Below are 24,443 nucleotides of genomic sequence, written 5' to 3'. Positions count from 1 at the left end.
CCTGCACCCTGGCAGCATTTTCTGAATTCCTATTCCTGCTGCAAACAGAAAGAGCTCTTCCATTCATAATCTCATAATAACAATAGTAGAAGAACAAAAGTTCAAATTTTGAGGCATTAAGCAAAGATAAAGACAAGAGGTTCAGTGGGCAGAGGGGCCTGACAGAATCCAAACATAAGACTGCATCTTGGTGGTCCTGTTGGAACTCCACTTGAAACTGACAGTATCACTAACTGTTGCTATACCAAGCTTTTGTCATGTCCACTTACTGTAAATTGCCCTGTCACATTGTTGCATTATACAGTTGTTTTTCCTGCATCAGTTTCTTGTCTAATAGCATCTTACTCTTCTTAAGAAGCTGGATACTTTTTGTTTGTGTATTAGATTCACTAATTTAAATTCCAGTTGCTTGCTGTAGCTGGCAATGCATATCTTGCAAGATTTCCACAGAGGTCTTAATCACTGCATAAACAACTGACCTTATGTTTTGCTTGAACTACTACTCTTAAATTGCACATCTTTGATCTCCAGCAAGATGCCCTGGAGTAAGAATGGACACCAGAGACACTTATTTTTTAAAGCTCAGTATCTCTGCAAAAACATTTGGGTGCTAGTTGTTGTTTGTGTTTGTGTGTGTGTGTGCTTTAAATCAATCAATAAGAGACTTAAAAAGCTGTGAGGGAGTTGGTTCTTTTAAACTGTTACAAAGCACCCAGTATTTGCAATCTTTCTTGTTTTACGGTTTTGTTTGGAAGCCTGCACTGTACACAACAAAGCTTTTTAGTTCAGCATATTTAGAACCAGTTATTGGATTGAAATCTGTTCTAACTGGATGCTGATCAGGAATGTTGTGCATCAGCATTCTTTGTCAGCTTTATAACAGGATTTCTGGAAGGCAGCTGCTTGGTTGAAAGCCAACTAACAATGCAATAGTGTCGTCATTTTTTTAAGGGTTAGAGTGGGGATCTCCTAAGCTTGTAAGGAATGTCACATGCCAGCTTTTGAGTCAGCAGCTTTCTCCCTCTGAATTTCATTAAGACTCTGCAAGTTAAAAGAAAAAACACTAATGCAAACTTAAGTTACTCAAGTGCTGTCACCGACTACTGCTAATATATTGTATTAAGTACTTATATCTGCTTGTAGCTGGATTCTGATATAAATTACTTAATAAATATAAACAACATAACCCTTCCGCTACTTTGAAATGTGAGATTTTAATATTGAACTCAGCTTCATAATGCTAGTGTTGAGATACCCAACTTTAATTGGATTATTGAATCATCTGTTTTCAAACTTGGACTGATTTGTGGCTGTTCTTTCCTGGTTGAAGCTGAGAGTAGGGCATGTTCAACACCACCTAAGTCCTGGTGTGTTGTATAGTAAGCAATAAAGAAAAAGAATACTAAAGATGGTCTGATAAAACAAATTAGTAGGCCTTCTAAAAGCAAATAGTTTTTGTTAAATTATTTTCATTTATTGTGCAGAGAAGGGCGTTCAGTATTGAGATAAGTTCTGTTTCCAGGAATTCAGAAGGTAGCTTCTTGTGTAGTTGGCACCTTCCATGTATTCCAAGTCATCTATCTGTTTATATAGGAAGACACTGTGGTGCTCTTCAGGAGATGCATAAAGGGAAGGATGCAGAGGGCCTTCTCGGTAGTCGCGCCCTGTGGAATGCCTTCCTGTCAGATGTCAAGGAAATAAACAACTATCTGACTTTTAGGAGATGTCTGAAGGTGTAGGGAGTTTTTAATGTTTGATGTTTTACTGTGCTTAGTGTTTTAATTTGTTGGAAGCCACCCAGAGTGGCTGGGGCAGTCCAGTCAGATGGGTGGCATATTATTAATAACAATAATAAATAAACAATGAGAGAGAGGGAGTGAGAAACCAAAAACCAATATAGCAGAAACGCACTCTGGTCTTGCCTTTCATTTTCCAATATTTGGTGATTGCCTTAAGGGTGCTCCTTTATGGAGAAGATACCCTCCTGTTCTAGATATTCCTCTTTGTTTCTGTTATCCATCTCAGGCATACCATGAGCAGTGTTCGAAACACCCATTGCTCTAGGCGCATTTTGTGACAGGGAATTTCATTAGTGCAAGAAGTTTCTGAGCTCTGGTTGCAGTACTGTGCCTAAGATTTCAGATTAAAACTGCAGAGTGGAAGGAAAGAAGGACCTTTTTCTGTCTCCCCACTTCTAGCTACTCTCTGAAGACTGGAGAAGATATTTTCTTAAGAATATTGGGGGGGGGGCAGGGGAACGACTAGACCATGTGAAAAATGAAAATAATATTTTAGCGTCAGTTCATTCATTTTCAGCTTTGTATTCTTGTTATAAAAAAGTGCGCCTAGACATTCCTTTGTTGCACCTATAACCTAGGTTTAAGGTGCCATTTAGCTCCTAGCTTTCATATCTCAGTTTCTAACGCTGACCATGAGAGAAGAAACACCAAACTCCAAAAGTTCTCCCAAACCAAAGAGTAACTCTGATCAGCCCCAACCTGGGACTAAGCCCTTCCTCTTGACTCAAGGCTCCTTAGTTTCTTAACACTTTCAGATATGTGGTGAAGGGCCATGTTGTAGGTGGGTTCTGCAAACAGTGAGAGAAAGTTATTCCCCCTTCAAGCATACCTAGAGACCATTCCCTTATCTTCCCTTGCTCAGGCAACCCAAGAAAAATGCAACACTATTCCAATACTATGCAATACTTTCTGGAGAGAAGAGTAATAGACACTGAGCTAGTGCCAGAGGGATCATTACTTCTTTAAGGTGAATTATGTTTTTGTCAGTATATTGAAGAAATCAGAAGACCTCAGAAAGGTCGTAATCTCCACACTTTGGCATTGAGATGGGTTGCACTATTTCTGCACACCTGTAATGTTAAGATTTCTTCGCATGAATAAATTTTATGGAGGACTAACTAACTGCCTCGTTGACTTTGCAATTGTTCCTTCTGCACTTCAGTGTCAGTTGTTCTGTCTTCAGCTCCTTCTTCCTGTCCTTGGTCCTAGTTATCAATAAGACTTACCTGAAGATGGTAGAGTACAAGTTTTATTCCTTTTTGTAAGACTACCTGATTGTGTCTTTAACATGTGCAGACAACTGTACAGAAGCCCTAGAGGCATATGTTTTTGATCACTCTTTCTGGAAGCCAATTGTTTTTCTTTTCTTTTAGGGGGAAAAAAATTTTGTTATCTCTGGTAAAAGGAGATTTAACTCTTAGCCATACTGTTGGAAATGATGGGTTTTCATTTCAGCTGACTTTCTTGGGCCTATCTACATGTCTGAGCTCTTCAGACATTCCTGCTCATCTTCAAGATCAAATTGCATCAAGACTGAACCCACATATCTGAATACCCAGGAACTCAAAAGTCAATATCCTAGTGGACTATGGTAGAAAGGTGTACATATCAAAGATTTACTCATAGTATATTCAGATGTAACCATTGCCAGCCTACCTATGTGGGAAGCTCACTTCAAATAATTCTTCATCTAAGAGCTGTGGTCACACCGTAAGACATCTTGTAGCATCAGCTTCCTAAAGTTCTGAGTGGTCTGTCTGACTCTCAGAACCTTTGCTCTCATGTTGGACAGAACAAATGTGTCTTTCCAAATCAACAAATACAGTGGTACCTCTGGATGCGAATGGGATTTTCGCACATGTGAAAAAGCTTATTGGAACCTGTGTCCTACCTATGGAAAGTCCTTGAATTCCTTCTGTTGAGTGAAGCAGGACTCCTCCAACAGCCAGGTGTCTGAGAGGCATCTACAATGCTTGGATGGTAGTTGAGCAGCCAGCAAATAGACCAGTTGGGACGATCTCTAACTCTGGAGGTTCCTTCTGATCAGTTATATTTGGGTTCCAGTTGTTGACTTGCATGTCTGCTGAAGAAGCAAACTAGGGACCAAATGTGGGTGCAGACATGAATGATGAAAAAGTAGACGATGCCTTTCAAATGTATTCTTAGTCCGTTTGTTTTCTGTAATCCCTATGACAGTTAGAACGATTAGATGCTACTTTGGTTATTTCTAGGTGGCCAAGACATTCTTGGTGGCTCTTGATGGAGGTTCTGTGAACACTTCCTGCAGAGGTGCACCAGCTGTGCAAGGAAGGGCTCTTCTCAGCCCCAGCTATTATCCTTCCACCTTGAAGATGGAAAGGCAGGCCTTCAGGCCTTACTTGCTATCAGGATGTCACCCAATGTGACTTCCATACTTATGGCATCATTTAAGTTGTAAATTATCCTAGCATATAACACTTGGAAAGCCCTTGTTAACTGAACTGTTCAGAATTGTCTGCTGTTATCTTAGTGAGGGATATAGTTCTGTTTGCAAGATGACTGGATTATGGTCTTCAATCAGATACACTGAGCTTCAGTGTAATGCAGATTCTCACCAAATTTAGTGAGTTACTCAAGTAACATATGTATTCTGAGGGTGCAAACTGCCCACTGTAAATGCATAGTAGTGTTAGAACTTGATGCTGTTGCCTATTCAGAACGCAAGGTTTTTTAACACATAAGAATATTGGATTATTCTTATCTGGTGCAAATGTGCTAAAATTTTGAGGGGGGTAGGAAGTAATATTCTTATCGTGCTCAGTTAAAAGGACATTTCTGTCTCCAAAGAGATCCCAGCTGCTTTCACCATTCCCTGAAAAGCAAGTGTTATGTCATGGGGTTTGTATCTAAGGGTTTGGAAGAAAGGAAATCTGAAAAATGATTAGCTCATGAAAAAAAGCTGTTTGAATGGAGCAGTATGCATAAACAATATTAGCCAGGAACGCAGCAGGTCACTTTCTAGGACCCTGAACAGAAGAACACGTTATTTCTAGTGGCAGAAAGCAGATGGGATGCATTAGTTCCAACGTCTGTTATAAAAGGTTATGAGTTCCTGTGGAAAGGGGAACTGAAAAATGAACACCAGTGGCTTTCTGGGACCCCAAAGAAAGCTATAGCCCTAACTTCCACTTTAGTATAATCTGCTCTACATAAATCAGTGTTTCAGTTTGCCATAACCTCTTGTGGGCAGCTAGCTACTTGAAATACAGCAAAATTAATTTCCTAGCAGTTTTTTGGTTGTTAGGAGCACAAAGACATTGTTTCCAGCAGATAGCAACAGAAATAACTAAAGCTAGAGTGGTATTTCAGTGTAACTTCGTGTATCAATCCTGGGCTGTTTTTTCCTCCTCCAATAACAGCACACCAACCAGAATAAATTTATCATTTAAGGCTGTATCTCAAGAGTGTGGAGACTTTTTCAGCCTGAGGGTCAGGTCACATTATCTTATGGAAAACCTTCTGGATGTTGCATTCCAGTGCTGGGTGGGGCAAGAGGGAATACTGGGTGGAGCAGTAGATGCAACTCTTACTAGAGATATAATTTTTTTGGAAATTCTGAACCCACAGGAGAATATTTTTTCCTGTTGTTTTTTTTAGGGGTGTGGAAATTTGTGGACAACTGAAAAAAAAAATCAACTTTTTAAAGCCGCTTTTACAGATCAAATGTCACTTTGTTGCTTTAGGAACATAACATGTATTTTGTATAATATGGTTTGCCATTAGATTATCATGTTTGGTATATTAAAATACAATTTATTTGGTCCATTACAAATTGAATTTACATTTTTAATTCATTTCATTTTATTTCTTTTTACAAGTAGAGCTCCAAGCTGTTGAACTGTAAGGAGTCTAGCATCCCTTTCATTTTGTCAGTTTATGAGAATGGAAAAAACAATAAAAACAGGAGAAACCATTATGATTATAGTAAAAATAAGAAAACTATATATTTGGCTCAGTCCTACTCAGAGTAGACCCATTAAAATTGAGGGACCTATGTTAGTCATGTCTCTTAACTTCCAGTAGGTCTATCTAAGTAGGACTAGCATTGAATACCACTCTGTCTCCTTCTGTTCTCCATAGTGCCAAGCAGACACAATGCACTCATTGCCATAAAAAGAGCTGTGAGGGGGTGGGGAGGGGGCAGAGAGAAGGCAGAGCCAAGACTCAATGAATACTTCATGAAATTTAATCAATCTCATTTTCTGAGCTATCTCAATCCATTTATGCTTCTTCATATTTGTCATCATATTTATTATGGACTTCTAAATATCAAAGGTTTGCCTGGATAGAAACAAATTTATCTACCCTGTCACATGACATAGCCCAACATCTTTAAATTTTCCAAATTTTGGAGAGGGAAAAGGGCTTTGGGGTGGGGGGGGGGGAAACAGCACTAAATGTTGTACACGTGATTGGCACTTGTGTGTTTGGTTTTCCTGTGTTAAATATTGCTGAGGGAGACCTGATTGGCACTTTGATGTGGGGATAAGTGTGTGTGGGGATTTAATTCATTGCTCCTGTCATGGTTCCAATACAGGTAGGACTTGCCCAGTGGTTACCATTTGCCTTCAGAGGAAAGCTGCCATTGGGTGTAAAGATTTTGAAAGACAACAAAGTAAACGAGGGGCAGTCACTTGTCTAGTTTGACCTTGAGAGTATATTATCCTTGTCCCTTGTGCACACAGTCTCTCTTGCGGAATTTGGTGTGTGTGTCATAACATTTTTGCATGCCGGAATAGGTTGATTCAGACTTTTGGCAAGGGGTGTTTGTTGCATATATACCAGCGCGTAGTATGTATGCTGTAAACACCACAATTCATTTCTGTTTTGCGGATATTTATAAATAGTTCTGGAGCAGGTTCCAGAGAGCTGCAGACAATCAAATATTTCTCTGTTCGTGGCCCCAAATGTTTGCAAACCTGTTTCAGCTTTACGTAATATTTGCTGTTCGCAGCATTGCCATGTAAAACATGATCTATTACCTCATGCATGGTTTGAAGCAACTGAGTATACACGGAATAGGTAGAGCTGAGCCTTGTATGAAGATTAGATAAGTTGTATATGTGATATTTCTAACAGGTACTTTGTGTACCCCTGTGATATTTTTTCCTTCTTCATGTTTGGACGTTAAGACAGATATAGAGTGTGTGTGAAGATTGGGACCTAATTTCTTGTGGAAGGCTGCAATTACGTTTTGAACATTCCTGCTATTCTGCTGCTTTTCATATTGGGAAATTGGTGTATCAAACTGTCTGGGAATTCTCTGTATAAAGTAATCCAGGACAGAATATGGGCAGCTCTTGAATAGCAAAGTAATTTTCAAGCTGAGCTATTTATGCAATGAAACAGTAGCAGACATGGTTAAATTGTTTTCTTTGGCAAGCACAAATTGGTGACTCTCTTGGGAACCACAGAGAACCTGAAATTAGGCAGGCTCTTATCTGGGTCAAGAATCCTTGGAAATTGAAAAGAAAAAACTGTCAGAAAAAAATACCCTACTGGTCTATGAAATACTATCAAAAGCTACTGAAAGAAAGCTAAAAATATATGCTGCTTTATGCTGAAATACCATTCTAGGATACCACACAGGAAGATATAAAAGTAATAGTGTCAGGTCTTAGATGTAAGCAACAAGAAAAAAAGAAAAAAATTCATTCTTTCTTATGGAAAGGTGTGAAGAAAAACCATTATAGTTTAATTATCTGCATATTTTCTTCCCAATTTCAGGCATATAGGCCCGTTAATTTCAATGTGAATTAAGAACTAGGTACAATCGAAAAGTGTTTTGTTTCTACTTTTGCAAAATCATTATTTATATTAGTTGTTTACAGCTCTTTGAAAATATGTAATCTTATCTTTATATGCTGTGATGTGCTAAGGAATGTGTTAGATACTTACATTGTGCTTAAATAATTGAAAATACATGTAACATATGAAATGTTCTTTTTTATAGTTGAAATTATTCTATTTGTATTGTCAGAAGGCATTAAGAATAAAATGTAATTAACTTTTTATAGGTTGGGCTCATGTGGTTTGTGCTCTGTACATTCCCGAGGTGCAATTTGCAAATGTTTCTACAATGGAACCTATCGTGTTGCAGTCTGTTCCTCATGATCGCTATAATAAGGTATAATTCTACTATGACTTATTTTCTTGATATAATTTTCTTGATATAATTTGAAAAATATGCTATATATTTCACATCTCATTAAAAACAAACAAGCATATTTTGCTTTGCAGGGCTTGTATTTCTTTAAAGAACATTTTGTATGAAAGAAAATGAGTAAAATTATTTATGTCTTACTGAAGTTTATAGCATGAGGTAATATCTACTTAGATATCTAATGTTTTTCATCATCAACTGATCAAATAGGTTTATGACATTTCCTGTTTTATTAGTAATCACTATATTTAGCAGCAGATTACTGTTGATCAGTTCCTTGATTCGGTTCTTATTAAAAGCTAATTGAGAGTAGAATTGAATTTTTCAACTGTTGTTGTTGTTGTTCTCTCCCTTTCTTCTTATAGCACAATGTTCACAGTTCTCGTTCTCTTGCTTTAGGGAAGCATCTGTAGTTAAACATTGTTTTGCCATTGAGAAAGTGAATGAAATATCAGCAGGAGCTCCCCACCCACTCATGTTCTTTACACATAATAGACCAGTGTAGAAATTCAGTTGGAACGTGTGTTGTGAGATTTAGATTATGCTGACTCACAAGTTAAGTACAGGCGACTCCCCACTTATGCGGAGGTTACATTCTGGTCCCCCGCACACATAATTGAAATTGGCTAAAGAAGGGAGCACCCTCTAAAAAACCCTTTAAATGCCCTTTCTGTAGCTCTCTCTTCAATCCATACCAAAATTACTGTATCCAAAAATATCTACAGCTATAATTGAAGTTCTGGGGCTGGCAGGAGGCTGGAGGACTTTCACGAAAGTAGCAGCTGCTGCTGTGCTACCCCGCACATGCAGCTGTTAGGTGGGGAGGCTGAGCAGTGTAAACAAAGCCCCACTACGCCTCTTCAGGGTCTCCTCCGCCCTCACTGACGTCCTTTTCATGCTCCTGGGAGGTTCTCCTTGCGAGCAATGAGGACGCTCCAACTCTCTCTCTTGCCATTTCCAGGTGAATTGAATTATTTAATTATTTGCTGGTACTGCGTGTATATGAGGTTACACAGCAGTCAATCATATGTAAGTGGGGGGACACCTGTATTACTGGAGTTGTACATGCATAGAGCCCAGTAGACAAAACCAGAGTGTACTGATTATGAGATTATGGTCCTCGTGTGTAAACCGCTCAGAGGTTTTATTACAGTCAAGTAGTATATAGGTTTTGGTAATCTACGTACAGCTTAAAAATGGATATATATATGATACCCAGCATGCAATATCATTGAGATTTTGGAGGAGGGGGGAAGGGTGGCAGAATAAGGCAGCGTGATCCCTGCCATGTGTTTTCTTGAATGTTGGCTGGGGATTAATACAGTGTTCATGGAAGATGTGCCATAGTCATCTGTATGTACTCTATCTATAACTCTTTATCCAGCTTCTCATTTTCAATTGGGGGACCAACGTGTGGGGTTAGGGACAGATGGATGCAGTAGGGACATTGTTAGATGCACAGCATGGGGAGGACTTCCAGAAATCTGTGTCCTGTTCCCTCTGTTACCATTCACCAGTTAACCCGATCTGCTGTTTTGTCTTAATTTTATTTTTAAACTTAACTTATAGTTCTTTTTGACTTTGTCAGATGTCAAGCACAGTATTACAGAGCTACAATTAAGGCTACAGAAAATGTCATCCCACATAGGCCAGTTTAAAGAACTAGTTTATGATCCTAGTTTCATAAACTGGGCATTAGGAATGCAATTCAGCTTTATATTTCTTGAACGGCAGAACTACAGGCTGTATGGAAAAAACGTTCTTGAAACTGAAAGGGGTTTCAAAATTAGTTCAATATCAAGAGTTTGTTATACATAGAAAAGCCAGTTTAGTTGAGTTAGTGCAAGTTAACTTGCATTTTCAGAATTTTACTATCTTTTCTAGACTTAGTTTTGTTTCTGTGGTTTCTCAACAATTCACCACCATTTATTTTTTCAGTTTTTGTTATGCTGTCAGTGACTACATTTCATTACATTTTTTTCATTCTCATTCATAAAAAAATATTGTGGTACATTCTGTCTGCGCATCATATCTTTGCTGTAAGTGTGTTTTAGTCATGAAATACATTAAAACCATGTTGTTGTTGTTGTTGTTGTTGTTGTTTTAAAAACCCTAAAGCCCTTGCTCCTCACAATTTGCCCAACATGTAGCTGGTGTTTTATAACATGTTCACCCTAATCCAGTGACAGTGATTCTTCAATAGAAGAATTAGTTGCTCTGTGTGTGGCTGTAATGTTCAGGTAGTTGGCACTGGAACTTGATGTTGTAAAAGCTGAACATGTGATCAATAAGATCCAGTCAGGCATGTTTAGTCTACTACACATCTCTGAATTGGGTTGATGCAGTTGATCAAGAGATCATGAAGACACATGATTTTATCATTTGTAGAAAACCATTTTGCAATGTGAACTGATATTTGAAAAACAGTTGTCTATGTGTTTGACTAAGGCCTACTCAGAGTAGATCCATTAATATGTATATTTTAAGGGCATTTTATAACACTGATTCATATTGTATGTAAATCTGGAAAGGATATCCTTATATATAAGCAACTGTGGTGCTTATATGCAACTGTGGTGTTCCCCTTAATGTGTGAGAGACTCACTTTTTGTCCATGTGTATGCTCTGTAGCAGATTTACAGATATGTCACACATCCATTTTGTAACCATACCTATGTCATATACGTATGGTTACAAAATGGATATATGACATTTCTGTAGTTAACAGGTATATATTGCTAACTTGGATAATGTGTGAAGGGACCCTTGGAGACCTGTTTTTGGCGCAGCTTCAGGCTTTGCTAGTGGGCATTTATTGGTGACTACTTAATCATTAGGGACGCGGGTGGCGCTGTGGGTAAAACCTCAGCACCTAGGACTTGCCGATCGCATGGTCGGCGGTTCGAATCCCCGCAGCGGGGTGCGCTCCCGTCGTTCGGTCCCAGCGCCTGCCAACCTAGCAGTTCGAAAGCACCCTCGGGTGCAAGTAGATAAATAGGGACCGCTTACCAGCGGGAAGGTAAACGGCATTCCGTGTGCTGCGCTGGCTCGCCAGATGCAGCTTGTCACGCTGGCCACGTGACCCGGAAGTGTCTGCGGACAGCGCTGGCTCCCGGCCTATAGAGTGAGATGAGCGCACAACCCTAGAGTCTGGCAAGACTGGCCCCTACGGGCAGGGGTACCTTTACCTTTTTTACTTAATCATTACTGAAAACAGTAGGCTGCTCAACACTGGGCCGGTAGAGAAGAAGCGTGGTGGGACTTGTGTGCCCTCTTTCACATCTAAAACAAAGATGAATGTGAGATACATATGGGCAAATATCTTCATGAGATTTCTGTAGTAAACTTGTTGGGTAGAATACAGACTCTTACATGAAGAAAGTTGTTAGATGGATTTGTGTTTACTAATAAGATAGAGATGAGTATATGAGCATTATATGATGTAAGGTAGAACAGGAGCCTGTCATTGGAGGGAGCAAATAATAGTTGGTTATGGATTAGAATAAGAGTTCCAAATGTTTTTGAGATAACTTGATAGACTGTAATAAGCCAGTATCAAAGTTCATTATCTTGTGGAAAGTGACTGGTTACATTAAACATTTCATGTCATGAAATTGTAATGAGATGATTAAATGAGATTGTATGTTGCTAAGGGCACCAGTATTTGAACAATGCTTTCAAAGAATCTATTAATACATTTGTAAGCAGCCTTTGAAAGTTTCACCCTACAGTCAATACAGTTGTACCTTGGTAGTCGAACGCCTTAGTCGTGGAACAAATTGGCTCCCGGTCGTCGCAAACCCAGAAGTGAGTGTTCTGGTTTGCATACATTTTTGGGAAGCTGAATGTCCAGTGTGGCTTCCAATTGGCTACAGGAATTTCCTGCAGCCAATCGGAAGCGGTGCCTTGGTTTTTGAACCGTTTCGGGAGTTGAACAGGCTCCCAGAACAGATTAAATTTGAGAACCAAGGTACGACTGTACAGGAGTACCACAAGTAAGACACCCACTCCTTTCAGCAGACAACCCTTGCTGTCCCCAAACATGAAGCTTGTTGAGTTTTCAGCTGAAGAGCTAGAGGCATTGCAAGAGTTAAAATATTTGTTTGGATTAGAATTGTGCTGTATTTAATAAGTACTAGGAATGCCCAGCTATGCATCCTGTGAGACGGAGATTATTTTAAGAATATAACAATTTTCTGTGAATATTAGAAATCTTGTTTGAAAATGAGGTTTATTGTGAATCTCCATGCTGGTAAAGGAATTACTGAATCTGCCTAGAAGAGTGCATTTTTATGAAATCCTCTGGCAGCCATGAAACAGCCCCCATTATAGCCTTGTGATTGCTGATATGCATTTCTGGGTTTCAGTTCTGCAGGGTAGCCATTGATACAAAACAGTTAATGCCAGCAGCCCAAGGAAAATTGAGATAATCTTACTTCACAAGAATGTTGTCTTAGAAGTATTTTGTTAGACCTGCAAAAGCAACAGGTTTTATTGAAAAATATTAAAATGTTTGCTTTGCATATTTTAAATAGAACTCCTTTGTGTTTGTGCATCTGGGTATGTGTGCTGTACGCTGCTGGCCCCACTGGAGGTCTTCCTCATTGCTACAGCGAATTTAATTAAAATAATCAGAAAATCTTAATGATACAATGATCTGAAGAAATGTAAATTATAGGGCACTTATCATGTTGCAAAGTTATTCCAGGTTTCTTAGTACAGTACTGTTATTTACTGCATCTGAAGCCTGATGTCAGTCATTGATTACCATACAGGAACACTTTCCCATAATGCCTTTCCTTGCCATTAACATGATATGAAGCCTCAGTAAACTCATTCTGAGTCTTCATAACCAAGGAGCTTTATTTGCCAGAACCAACCTCCAGGGTAGTGTATTAATGTGAAGACATACCATATGATAAAGAAGTAGGTTGTATTCACCCAAGGGTGGTCTGTGTATGAGGCAAAGCGAAGCCATTTGCCTCGGGTGGATCTGATTCTCTTCCCTCCCCCTCCTCGCCCCCACTGTTGTACTGCTGCCAGCACATTCCATGCTGTGGATCCAGTGCAGTTCCCCTTGCCACTGTGTCCTCGCCATTGCTGTGGTCTTGTGGTGGCAGCGCAGCCACAGCCACAGTTGTGGTGATGGGTTGGGCAGCAGTGACAGCAGAGGGAGGGAGGGAGTAGGGCACCAGATCTGCAGGGGGCAGGCATCAGGGGCGTAGGCAAAATGTCTTGGGCCAGCCCTGTATTTATCAATGCTATACATAATGCAGGGACTAAACTATGCTTTATTTCACCCTGGTCAGAAAATTTGTTTGATGCCCTCCTATGCACATTTGTGTACACACATAGAGAGAGACTAGGAGCCTCAATGGCATCCCTCTGGAGGCTTCACCTGGGGCAAAAAAACTGGTTAGCCCCCCCCCCCCCCCCGTAGCTACAGCTCTGCATCTTGGTAGCATTGGAAACAGCTAATCACACAAAGTATTCTACATAACATACAGTCTGTTTTGGAATATTGGAGTGTGACTTCAATTAGCAGGTCTGAGAACCGAAGCACTGTTCAGTCTTGCCTTTGCTTTGTATTTGCTGTAGTTGCACAAAGGAGTATTACTCTTAACTTTTGCTGCTGAGTTTGAGTCCGTTTAAAGATAATAGTGTTCTTACAACTGTCTTATTTTCCCCACTAGACATGTTATATATGTGATGAGCAAGGCAGAGAAAGTAAAGCAGCCACTGGCGCTTGCATGACTTGTAACAAGCATGGATGCCGCCAAGCTTTCCATGTAACATGGTAAGTAAGCAATTCCCACTTGCGTGCATTCCTGGTTTCCTCTCTCCAAGTTATATTGTTTTATTGCCCTGGTAGATGTGGCTCCATAGTGGCATGATTCCATTTTAAATAATCACTTGTTATAGCATGGTTGCAGTAAGTACATTTCACTTAACCATTATTTCTATAACTCTTTGTGCTGTGGTGGTGCAGAGAAAAGGCTTGATGTCCTCCCTACTCACAAACAGCAGTAACCTTAAGACATTTTTCTCATTAGATTTTCAAGTGCATGTTTACACACTCGGCCGAAAGATTATCTTTTATCTAAATAAGAACCTGTTTTAGGGAGCAGTTCTGTGTATCCCGGGAGGGAGGCTGAGAGGTTGTAGGATGCTGTGGAGAGGGAGGTCTGTGGGCACAGGCCTCCCTAGTATGGTGGCATAAGTTCTGTTGCTGTCATTCTACTACCAGCAGTGTTCTGAGGATGGTAGAGAAACAGGGTCTTCTGGGACATATTGGGGAAGGCATTGCATCCACTTGATCCCAGACCCCATTGTTGTCCAGACATGCCAACAGAAAGGGAGAAAAACTATTTCCCCTTTCATTACTTATTTCCCTTCCCATTAGTGTCAATGGGAGAGGAAAAATTTAGAAGGCTGAAAAGAGGCGAGTGGAACCTCTGCCTCCCAGCTCCTGACTTCCACCTTGACCAGCCCAAGCTGGGAGAGCTTAGGCAGTGGCATTCTCTCTACCAAATATTCCCCTCCCCTCCGACAACTTTGGGATTCCTCTCCTAAATAATTTGTTGAGCAGTTACATTTTCCATCTTCAGTATCTGATTTCTTCCTCTCTTTTTCTTCTTCTCAGTGCACAGTTTGCAGGACTTCTTTGTGAAGAAGAAGGAAATGGTGCAGATAATGTACAGTATTGTGGCTACTGTAAATACCATTTCAGTAAGCTGGTAAGAATCTGTTGAATTTAGTGTTTCAAATATTGTATTTTACTAATAACATGTACACTTAACAATTGACCACTAACAAGGTGTTGCTTTTACTAAATAGTGACTAAAATGTAATCTTTTGGTCATTTTAAAAAATTTAGTGAATGACAATTTTGACTTTCCAGTTTTATTTCATAGTGAGTTTAATCACCCACATTTTAATACTAGATGTGTACCTTGCCTTATAAAGAAAAAGCTTCCTAACTAAATCAGACAGTCATCCAGTCCATCATTCTTGCAGCAGTGCCCCCCCCCCCATCCCAGATATCTCTGGGAAGCCCCAAATCAGAACATGATAGTAATAGCCATGCACTGATCTCTGTCCCCTATGGATAGTAAGGTTCCTTTTTAGCTATCATAATAATAGCAACTAAGCTGGCTTCCCGCTTCTCTTGCTCTTATTTAAACTAATATTTTTTAAAAATAGCATATTTTTTTCTGGCTTGTTTTATGTACATTTGGTTTGTCAGAGCACTTCACTATGTTTCAATTCATACAAGCCCTGCAATTTTTGAAAGAAAAATTCTTGACTTTTATAGCATTCTTTATTATTTTCATTGTTTATGTGCCACCCTAAAACAAAAACTATCTGCGCTGCTTTGAACATAAAAATACACGTTACAATAAAAGTACAATAAAAACATAGCAATAAAATCAGAACAGTCAATTGAAACAGAGAGCAAATAAATAAATTCACAATTTAAAACAGTGGAATAAAAGTTCACTGAATTAAATAATATTCAAAACACAATGAACAAAGGCCTGGGAAAATTAGAAGGCCTTTCAGGTGGTGGGGGGGAACCTACCAGACGAGGTGTGAGGCAGACCTCTCTAGAAACTGAATTCAACAAGTGGGGGGCCACTGGTGCAAAGGACCTTTTCTTGATACTGCTATTTAACTACCCTTGCATCTTTTCAGATTTATTGGTGCCTATTTTCACCTGTTGTAGCTATTATTAAAGAAGTTTAAAATAATTTCCAAGCTTCTTGAAGTGATTTGGCTCTCCCAACTATGTATGTTGTAGCTTACTTTTACCTAATAATAACCATAATATTAATGTTAATTCCCCATTTTACAGTTTAATATGACTAAGGGAATTTCTGGTCATTTTTTCATATTCACTATATTTAAGCATGATTGTATTGTGTTCATTGTTTGCATCTTCTGCCAGATCCTATTCACCTTTTGGGATTAAATACATAAGTTTTCTTTTTGATGAGTTCCATGATTGACCATCCCATCTGGAGTCATTTATTGTCTCTAGAAAACTTGTGCCTATTGTGATACGATTCCCCCACCCCCTGAGAAATTTCTTGGAGTCTCTTGTTATAATATTTCCAACCTTAGCTGCATCCCTGACAACCTTTTTGTAATTTAGCCTATTTTACAAGCCTAAATGGGAGTAAGTCTAACTGAATTCAGCGAGACTTGCTTCTGAACTGACATGCATATGATTTATGCTGTCAGTCACTATTAGAGCAATAGCCATATCTTATTATTTTTACTTGGATTTTGGGGATAAACTTTGTTCTAAGTTTTCTCATTTATTCAGTTAACTAATGCCATTTCTTAAAAAAATGTATATGAGGATAATCACATGCTGTTGACTTTTCAGTATTCTCCTAGGTTTCTGATGCAGCAAATAAAGCTATATTCTCTTCCAATTCTGAGTTTCCTAATTTATATGTTTTGTCCTTCTCCTAAAATTATTTTTCTGTGTAGGATTTCAAGTGACATTTGATTATTTCTGAACAGCTCCCATTAGTTTCTGTGCTTGTTGTCCATTTCTGTTCTATCTGTACTCTGAGGGTGTAGATTAAGGCTCCAGATTGTTCCATTGCTGCTACATCTCTACCTGCATGACACCTGACATCAGGTGTGGGCAGGTGGGCATGGTTTTGGGGGGGAAGTGCCTTGTGGGCCAAATTTGGTCCCATGTTGGGGCTGATTTGGCCTGAAGGCCACTGCTCCCCCCCCCCCCCCCGATATAGAATAACAGCTGTAAGTGATCCTGAAACAGATACTCCTCAGCACCTGCAGGTTGTTCACCAAAAGTTGGGCTTTACAACCTATGATTTAAATGCTAGATTCTGATTCCTTTGGGATTCAAGATAAGCAAGTGTTGTCAATGCAGAATGTGATCCAGAGATGTGGAATGAATCTGATTTAACTTACTCATAAGCTATATATATACTTAAGAGCTGACTAGTGAGGATTCTGCTGTGTATACAGGTTTTCCCCACTCTAGCATATTAAAGTGTTAGACCTGAATTTGGTATTTCTCAGATCTTACAGGCAATGGACCCTCAGTAAGATGCCTGATATTTATCCTTGCTCAGTCCCTCCCCTTCCCAGGACACACTTAAGTTCTGCAAAAGTTTCCTTTCCTTTCCCTTCTGATCTTCACTTGCTGCTACTGTAAACCCTCCTGACTTCCCACTTTCTTTTCCTGGATTTTTCCATGCTTTGCCATGTGGATTTAGTCATCTTGCTTTCATTTCATTGTTTTGCACATAGATATCTTCATGTCTTCTAGATTGGAATGGCAGCTCAGAATTGCTTGCCTCCCTGTAGCGCTAGTATCAGCAGGAGGACTGTTTATTCTGCTGTCAGTAAATGCTAGAATCAACTATAACTGGAATTGCCTTGGCTACTTGGCTTTACTTGAACACTAGTACTAGGGATTAGGATTTTATTCTGTTCTTTTCTCCTCCTTGACAGCCTTAATATTTTATAAGGATCTCTGATCAAAGTGGAGTTAAGGTTTCAAATTCCACATAAGCAGGAATAACTCCACTTATTCAGTTGTTTGCATTTGACTACTGTACTTGCATTGATAGAAAATAAGTTTATCTATGTAAAATGAGTACTGATGTTAATATCTCACAGTTTACTAATGGCACAGCCAAGACTCTATAAACCTGCATGTCTGAGATCATGCAGTGGAGCTGACAGTATGGCTTCTGATGTAATATGTGCATTTTTAAATGTTTTGTCTATAGTAAGGGGATTGGACCCTTTCTGTCCCCAGCCCACTCAGCAGTCAAATTTTGGATGTTTTGTTTGCGTTTTGGTGTACACAGCCACAACCTAAAATGTGCAACTTGTAAATTTCAGTTTTGTGGTACGTAGGGCTGACTTGTGTTAGGCTTTATGCACATAGACTCCTATGCAAACATGATTATCTGATGAGCAGCTGTCATGCAGATCCAGGGGTATGAAAGTACAACCACCTATTCTCTTGGAGAATATAAGGAAAGCCCTGTTGGATCAAGGCAGAGACCTGTCTAGTCCAGCCATATGCTTATGGGCTGCCTGCAAACAGGACCTGAACACAAGAGCACTTTCCTCTGCTGTCGTTTCCAGAAGCTGGTATTCAGAAGCATGGCTGCCTCTGACTGTGGAGCCAGACCATTGTCATCATGATAGCTGTATTGTGCATTAATTTGTCTACTCCCCCTTTAAAGCCATCCAAGTTGGTGGCCATCTCTGCTTACTGTGGAAGTAAGTTCCATAGTTTAACTACGCATTGCACTTTCTTTTAACTGTCCCAAAATTTCCAACATTCATTGGAATGCTACAAGTTTTTGTGTTGGATGGCTACAAGTTTTAGTGTAATGTGTTTAGTGTTAGTGTTGTGAAAGAGGGAGAAAAACCTTTTTTCCATTTCCTCCATGCCATGCATAATTTTATAAATTTCTATCATGTCACCTCTTTCTTACCTTTCCTATAATTTAAAAAGTCCAAAATGTTGCAACTTCCTCATAGGGGAGTTTTTCCAACCCCTTGATCCTTTTGGTCACAGTTTTCTGAAACTTTTCTAACTCTTGAATACACTTTTTGAAGTGAAACAACCAGAACTGTACACAGTATTCCAAATGTGGTCATACCATAGATTTGTATAACGGCAGTATGATATTGGCAGTTTTATTTTCCATTCCTTTCCTAATGATCCCTAGTATGGAATTTGCAGTTTTCACAGCTGTTGCCCACCAGGTCAACATTTTAATTGAGCTATTCATTATAATCTCAAGGTCTCTTTCCTGGTCACTTGCTGCCAGCTCAGACCTCAGGATCGTGTGTATGTGTGTGTGTGTGTGTGTGTGTGTGTGTGTAAGATTTCTTTTGTACCAACATGCGAAACTTTATACTTGTTTACATTGAATTACTATTGCCATTTTTCTGCCCATTCACTCAGTTTGTTTTAATATCCTTGAACAATTTTGTATTATCAGCAAACATGGCCACATCACTGCTTACTCCTAAATCTAAATTGTTTATCAATGAATAAAGAGGCACAGGTTCCAATACTGATTCCAGGGGGCCTCCACTTTCTACAACTGCCATTTATTCCTGATGCACAAGAGGACCTCTCCTTTTATTCCATGACTGTTAAGCTTGGTCAGGAGCCAGAGTTTTTTGAGAGTCCATGTACACATTATCTGTATGCTTCCTATCTCTCACAAAGACCCATAACAGATTAGTAAGACGGGACTTGCCATTGCAGAAGCCATGTTGGCTCTGCTTCAGCAAGGCTTGTTCTTCTATATGCGTCATTATTTTGTCTTTGACAATTCTTTCCACCATTTTTCTTGGGATAAGCGTTAAGCTATTTGGCCTGTAATTTCCAGGATTCTCCCAGTTCCCTTTTTAGAAATGGGTGCACACTGGCTGCTTTCTAGTTCTCAGGGACAAGTTATATTTTTTTGTTAGAATATCAACAATTTCACATTTGAGTTCTTTGAGAACTCGCAAGTGAATGCCACCCAGACCAAGTGATCTATTAGGTGTAAAACTTCATTTCTTAGCAGCACTATCTGCCTCAGACATCTTTGCACTTGTAGCTCTCATAACCTCTGTATAGATCAGTAGTTGCCGTAGAATCATTACAATTTTTCAAATTTCTGTGGCTTTCCTTGTTATGGAATGATGCATGAAAAAGTACAGGATGGGGCTTTTTAAGTGGTTGGGCTTCTAATAATGAAAGACACAGTTTTCCCCATGAACTTTCAATTCATATATTTAAACACCTGTTGTTCTCCAGTATTTTATAAATCCCCACTTTTCTCCAGTCAGTGACATGATACCTTGAAACAATAAAATTCATGCATGGCAGAAAGGCCACGGAAAAATGTGTTACCCAAGTAAGAAAGAGAGCATTAATTGAATGGTTGCAGAATTCTCCAGTGTACTCAAACTTGCATTTTCTGGTTTTTAATGCATGAAAAAAATTGAATTGTGCATTACTTTCTTCAGCACTATAAAAGTACAAGTAAGTACAGTGGTGCCCCACAAGACGAATGCCTCGCAAGACGAAAAACTCGCTAGACGAAAGGGTTTTCTGTTTTTTGAGTCGTTCCGCAAGATGAATTTCCCTATGGGCTTGCTTCGCAAGACGAAACGTCTTGCGAGTTCTTGCGAGTTTGTTTCCTTTTTCTTAAAGCCGCTAAGCCGCTAATAGCCGTGCTTCGCAAGACGAAAAAACCGCAAGACGAAGAGACTCGTGGAACGGATTAATTTCGTCTTGCAAGGCACCACTGTAATGTGCCAGAATTATATTGAGGATTATTGAGGCTACAGTTGTTGAAGCATTTATTTGTTATTTTTAAGCACTATGCAAATAAATATTGCATAGATAATAAAAAAAAATACAAGTCTAATATAAATTCTGCTTCTTGGGAAATGTTTTAGTACTTGGATTGGCTCTTTAAATATTGTTACTTTTTTAAAGGTATGATTACCTAGAAATACTGTTGATTCTGAAATGGGTTGATTCTGAAGCAGCTGCTCTTTAGCTGTTTAACTGTCAGCTTCAATGAGCAAATGAATAGAAGTTGCTAATTCTTTAGGCTGGGAACTACTAATAGGTGCTGTTTATTTAAGCCAGAAAGAGTTTGCTTCACATAAGCATGTCTTAATATATGCAAATTCAGCAAAATAATGCTTTTAAACTTATGATACTGACTTTATTTAAAGGTACCTTTACAAATAGTGGCAGTGAAGATAGCAGGCTTTTTATTCTTGTCTTTTCATACTCTTCAGAACAGTTTGTGTAGATTATGAGTGTTTTGGTTAGCTCTGGAGTTATGCATTTGTGTTTTGATTGATAAGGTGCTTGTCAGACATGGTGTAGATGGCTTTTACGTATATTCATTTCATGAATATATATATATATATATGTATATATATTTTCTCTTTTTAGAAAAAGAGCAAACGGGCATCTAATAGGTCATATGATCAAAATTTAAGTGATTCTTCCTCTCACTCTCAGGATAAGCACCATGAGAAAGAGAAAAAAGTAAGTGGATCTGTTACATAACACATCTGCTTTTATTGTGTTAGCACCTTCGAAATGTTTAATCAGTAATCATTAAATGTATGAGGATGTTTGGTTTCTTCAGTGTGGGAAACAACTATATTAATACTGTGTGCATGTTGATTCAGCGATAACAAGACCTAGTGGAGGAACTCTCCTTTTTGTTCCTTACATTTCATTCTACCAGTGTCCTTGTTTCAAGTTGCGGGGAAAGGGGATTAGAGTAGGGTTTCTTGCATGCAATTGATTTTATTATAGATTTTGTCATATAATAGTGAAGCGGTTTTCATTTGACTATACGAGTAGCATACTAGTTCTTAAAAATAGCAGTTTCTGCATATCTTATTATTGCAATCTTTCATGTACCCATTTCACTTCTGTTGAAGAAAGCTAGCTAGAAGTTGTTGGCTGATCTTTTGGTGGTACTTGCAATCTTTTCTGCATTGTAATTACATACAAGATGCTATTATCATTCATATGGAAATTTGTAATCTCAGTAAATTGTAAAAAATAAATCACTAAAGACTAATTGCATCCCTGTTGACTTGTTCTTCTTATACTTTGATTTTAGATAGTTTAGGGAAGAAGGTTGATTCAGTGTTGGTAAGTGAATACTTGCAAATTTTTGGCTCACAATACCAAATTTATAATTGCTTTAAGTTATTTGTTTTCCATTGCATAGAACTAAAGCAGCAGATATAACTCAAACCTCCATAAGAGGAGAGTAGACTCCGTCTGGATATTCCAAGCCTATGTTCAGTGTTCCCTTGTTTTGTGAACTATTTGTTGGGGAAACGTCTCTGCTTTTCCAACTTGGCCATATTTGCTAGGATTCAGAAAGGTATACATTGAACTTGGCTCAGCTTCTTGCCGGTGATGTGGGATGGGGCACAATCCTGAAATTGTTTTTCATAAAATGTAATTAGCAAATAAATAAATCTATAAAATTCCAGTCAATCTGAGTAGTTTCAAGTTGTATCAGTCATAAATATGACTTCTGTAGTGCATGAAGAGTGATAAGCTGCCCATAGATTTGTTGTAGGTAGAATGATCCTATAGTGGAAAAGAATGTGGCTAACATACTTTTAAATTAGATTCACTTTAATCCAATCTGCAACTAACAAGTAGTATGTTTCTGTAGACAGACATAGTGAAAGTGAGGGTGCCAGTTCTGTTCCAGGCAATAGCTTTGAGAGTACAGGGGTTCTGAATCAAGGCAAAAAATCCAGTTTAGGCCACCAGAGTAAGAAGTCAAGGCAGGGTAAAGTCTCTGGGTTATGGCAATGCAAGGGTTTCAAGATTCATAACTCAATGCAAAACTCAGGCTAGAGACTCCATAACAGTAGAGATTAAATGTTGCCTGAGCATGCCAGATTTTCAGACTTAATTGAAGCTGCAGCTCTATCTGAGTTACTAGTTTCACCTTAAGTGAGACAAGGTGCCTCATCCAGCCTGCCGTGACAGATTGGGAGAGGTTCTGTTAAGACTTCTGAGTTGGAGTTCTCTGAGTCAGAGGAGGGAAAGTGAATGGCATAATAGACTCATCTTTCATTAGTACTTCTGGACAGGTCCTCTCAGAGGTGTAGAGAGGCCTGGGCCACTTCCAACTTTTGAGACCTCTACTCAGAATAAAAACTGCAAACAATGAGTCAACACACTAAAACAAAATAATACAGTCCTTCCCCCTCCCCATTCAACAACCAAAAACTGTTTCCTTCAGACTCAGAGCAAGAAATACAAAGGGCCTGTGTGTAGGCCAGCCTGAGAACTAGACACACCGGTTGGATAGGAGAAATTTGCACAGTGGAAACTCTCTTCTCAAATATTTAGGCTGCAATCCTAATCCCAATGGGAGTAACCTCCATTGAATTCAATATAATTTATTTCTTATGGTTAGGATTGCCCTGTACATGTGTGCAAGTGCCTTAGATACGCACGGGGGCTCTTTGGCTCCCAGCCATAGATAACCCTAATTATCCTAATGATGCAGAAAGAGGCACAGTAGCTGTGTGTTGACATTTCCATCTTATAAGTGGGTAGAAGGCCAACAATTAGAGGCTTTCTCAAGATTATTGACCAAGGCTCATGGTTTTGCTTCCCTCACCATGTCTCTAGGTCATACGTAATATGAGGAAATTTTTATCTTGGGATTCTAGTTACATTCTCCCCACCTTTCTCGGCAGTTTGAATATACTTGTGCATTTGTCACACCAAGCTATTGACTACTAATCAGTTTTTTCCACTTTTTCAAGGGGGGGGGGTATTCGTGATACTCAGTTGTATTTTAAATTGATGTATGGATATTTTAATATTTTAATATTCTGTTACTAAAGCTAACAGCATTAGAATAATAGAACCTAATAGGGAGTTCATTCCTGGAGTGTAGATCCTTGTGGCATCATCCATACATATGGGGGGAATCCAAAAGGAGCCAATTGCCAGTTAAGCATGCTCAGTGGTCACAGAAGAGTGCCTTTTTGAGGAGGAGTAATTCAGAACGGAGGATGGAGAGGAATTGGATATAGAATATCCTGGAAAAGGGCATAGCTGGCTGGCTGGAGGCCTTAACAGAAGCACTGCACACTGCCAAATGTTCTTGCAGATCCCCTTGTATAGAACATTGCTGGAACCTGCTTGTCTGTTGGGTAGTTTCTAAACCATTTTAAATGATTATAGCCTGAGAGCTCAGTTTTTAAAGTAAACGATTTGTTCTTAAGAGTAGCAATTGCAAAGAAATCTGTTTTATTTAATTTCAGTTTACAAAATTTCAAAATCCCTTGATAGATGAATTTAAGTTTTGAAAATGTCATGATTTTTCCATAATTGCAAACATGAGAGACACGTTTTACAGTTAAAAGCCTATGCTGTGTTGCAGTGGAGGAGCAGACATTAATGAACTGTTCATTTTAGTGTGTATCCTTCTTCAAGTCATAATGAAAACGTGGGTGGGGAACTCCTTGCTACACTTGTTCAACAAGCATTTCCAGCTCTTTGGAAGAGCTGCCAAGCCGATCTGCACTGTATGAAGACAACATGCACTATGTGAACAAAATAAAACTGACTGAAAGAGCAACCAACCAAAAAGATATATAACATTTTTTTCCTTATTTAAAACTTTGTTGCTGTGAAATGCTTCTTTGTATTGCACTGAATAAAATATTGATGCTGCAGATAGAATGAAGAATTCATTGTCCAGTAGCAAATACCTTGTGTTAGATGTGCCAGAAAGTTCTTTAAGGATTTACAGTAGGACTTAAGATCTCCCTGTTACATTCCACTGGCTAGAAAATTGGTGCCTTTAGAAGGGGAAAGAGCCTAACCACCAGTTGATATTATGTTTGGGGTATGT

The 24,443-nt window shown here is 39.0% G+C and overlaps 1 protein-coding gene across 7 annotated transcripts in view; it reads left to right on the top strand.

The window, feature by feature from the left end:
* MLLT10 (MLLT10 histone lysine methyltransferase DOT1L cofactor) overlaps positions 1–24,443 on the top strand; it is a 117,495-nt gene that overhangs the window by 29,621 nt on the left and 63,431 nt on the right. For 4 of the 7 annotated variants that reach the window (XM_028749764.2, XM_028749765.2, XM_077936852.1 and 1 more), the window contains 4 exons: positions 7,856–7,965; positions 13,695–13,798; positions 14,645–14,738; positions 20,981–21,076. In XM_028749764.2, coding sequence (XP_028605597.1) covers positions 7,856–7,965; positions 13,695–13,798; positions 14,645–14,738; positions 20,981–21,076 — 404 coding nt within the window. The remainder of the gene's footprint in view (positions 1–7,855; positions 7,966–13,694; positions 13,799–14,644; positions 14,739–20,980; positions 21,077–24,443) is intronic. The other 3 variants (XM_028749768.2, XM_028749766.2, XM_028749769.2) reach the window with 2 other exon arrangements.

Source organism: Podarcis muralis, chromosome 12, assembly GCF_964188315.1.
Source record: "Podarcis muralis chromosome 12, rPodMur119.hap1.1, whole genome shotgun sequence".
Classification (NCBI taxonomy): domain Eukaryota; kingdom Metazoa; phylum Chordata; class Lepidosauria; order Squamata; family Lacertidae; genus Podarcis; species Podarcis muralis.
This window is presented reverse-complemented; position numbering and strand designations above follow the sequence as displayed.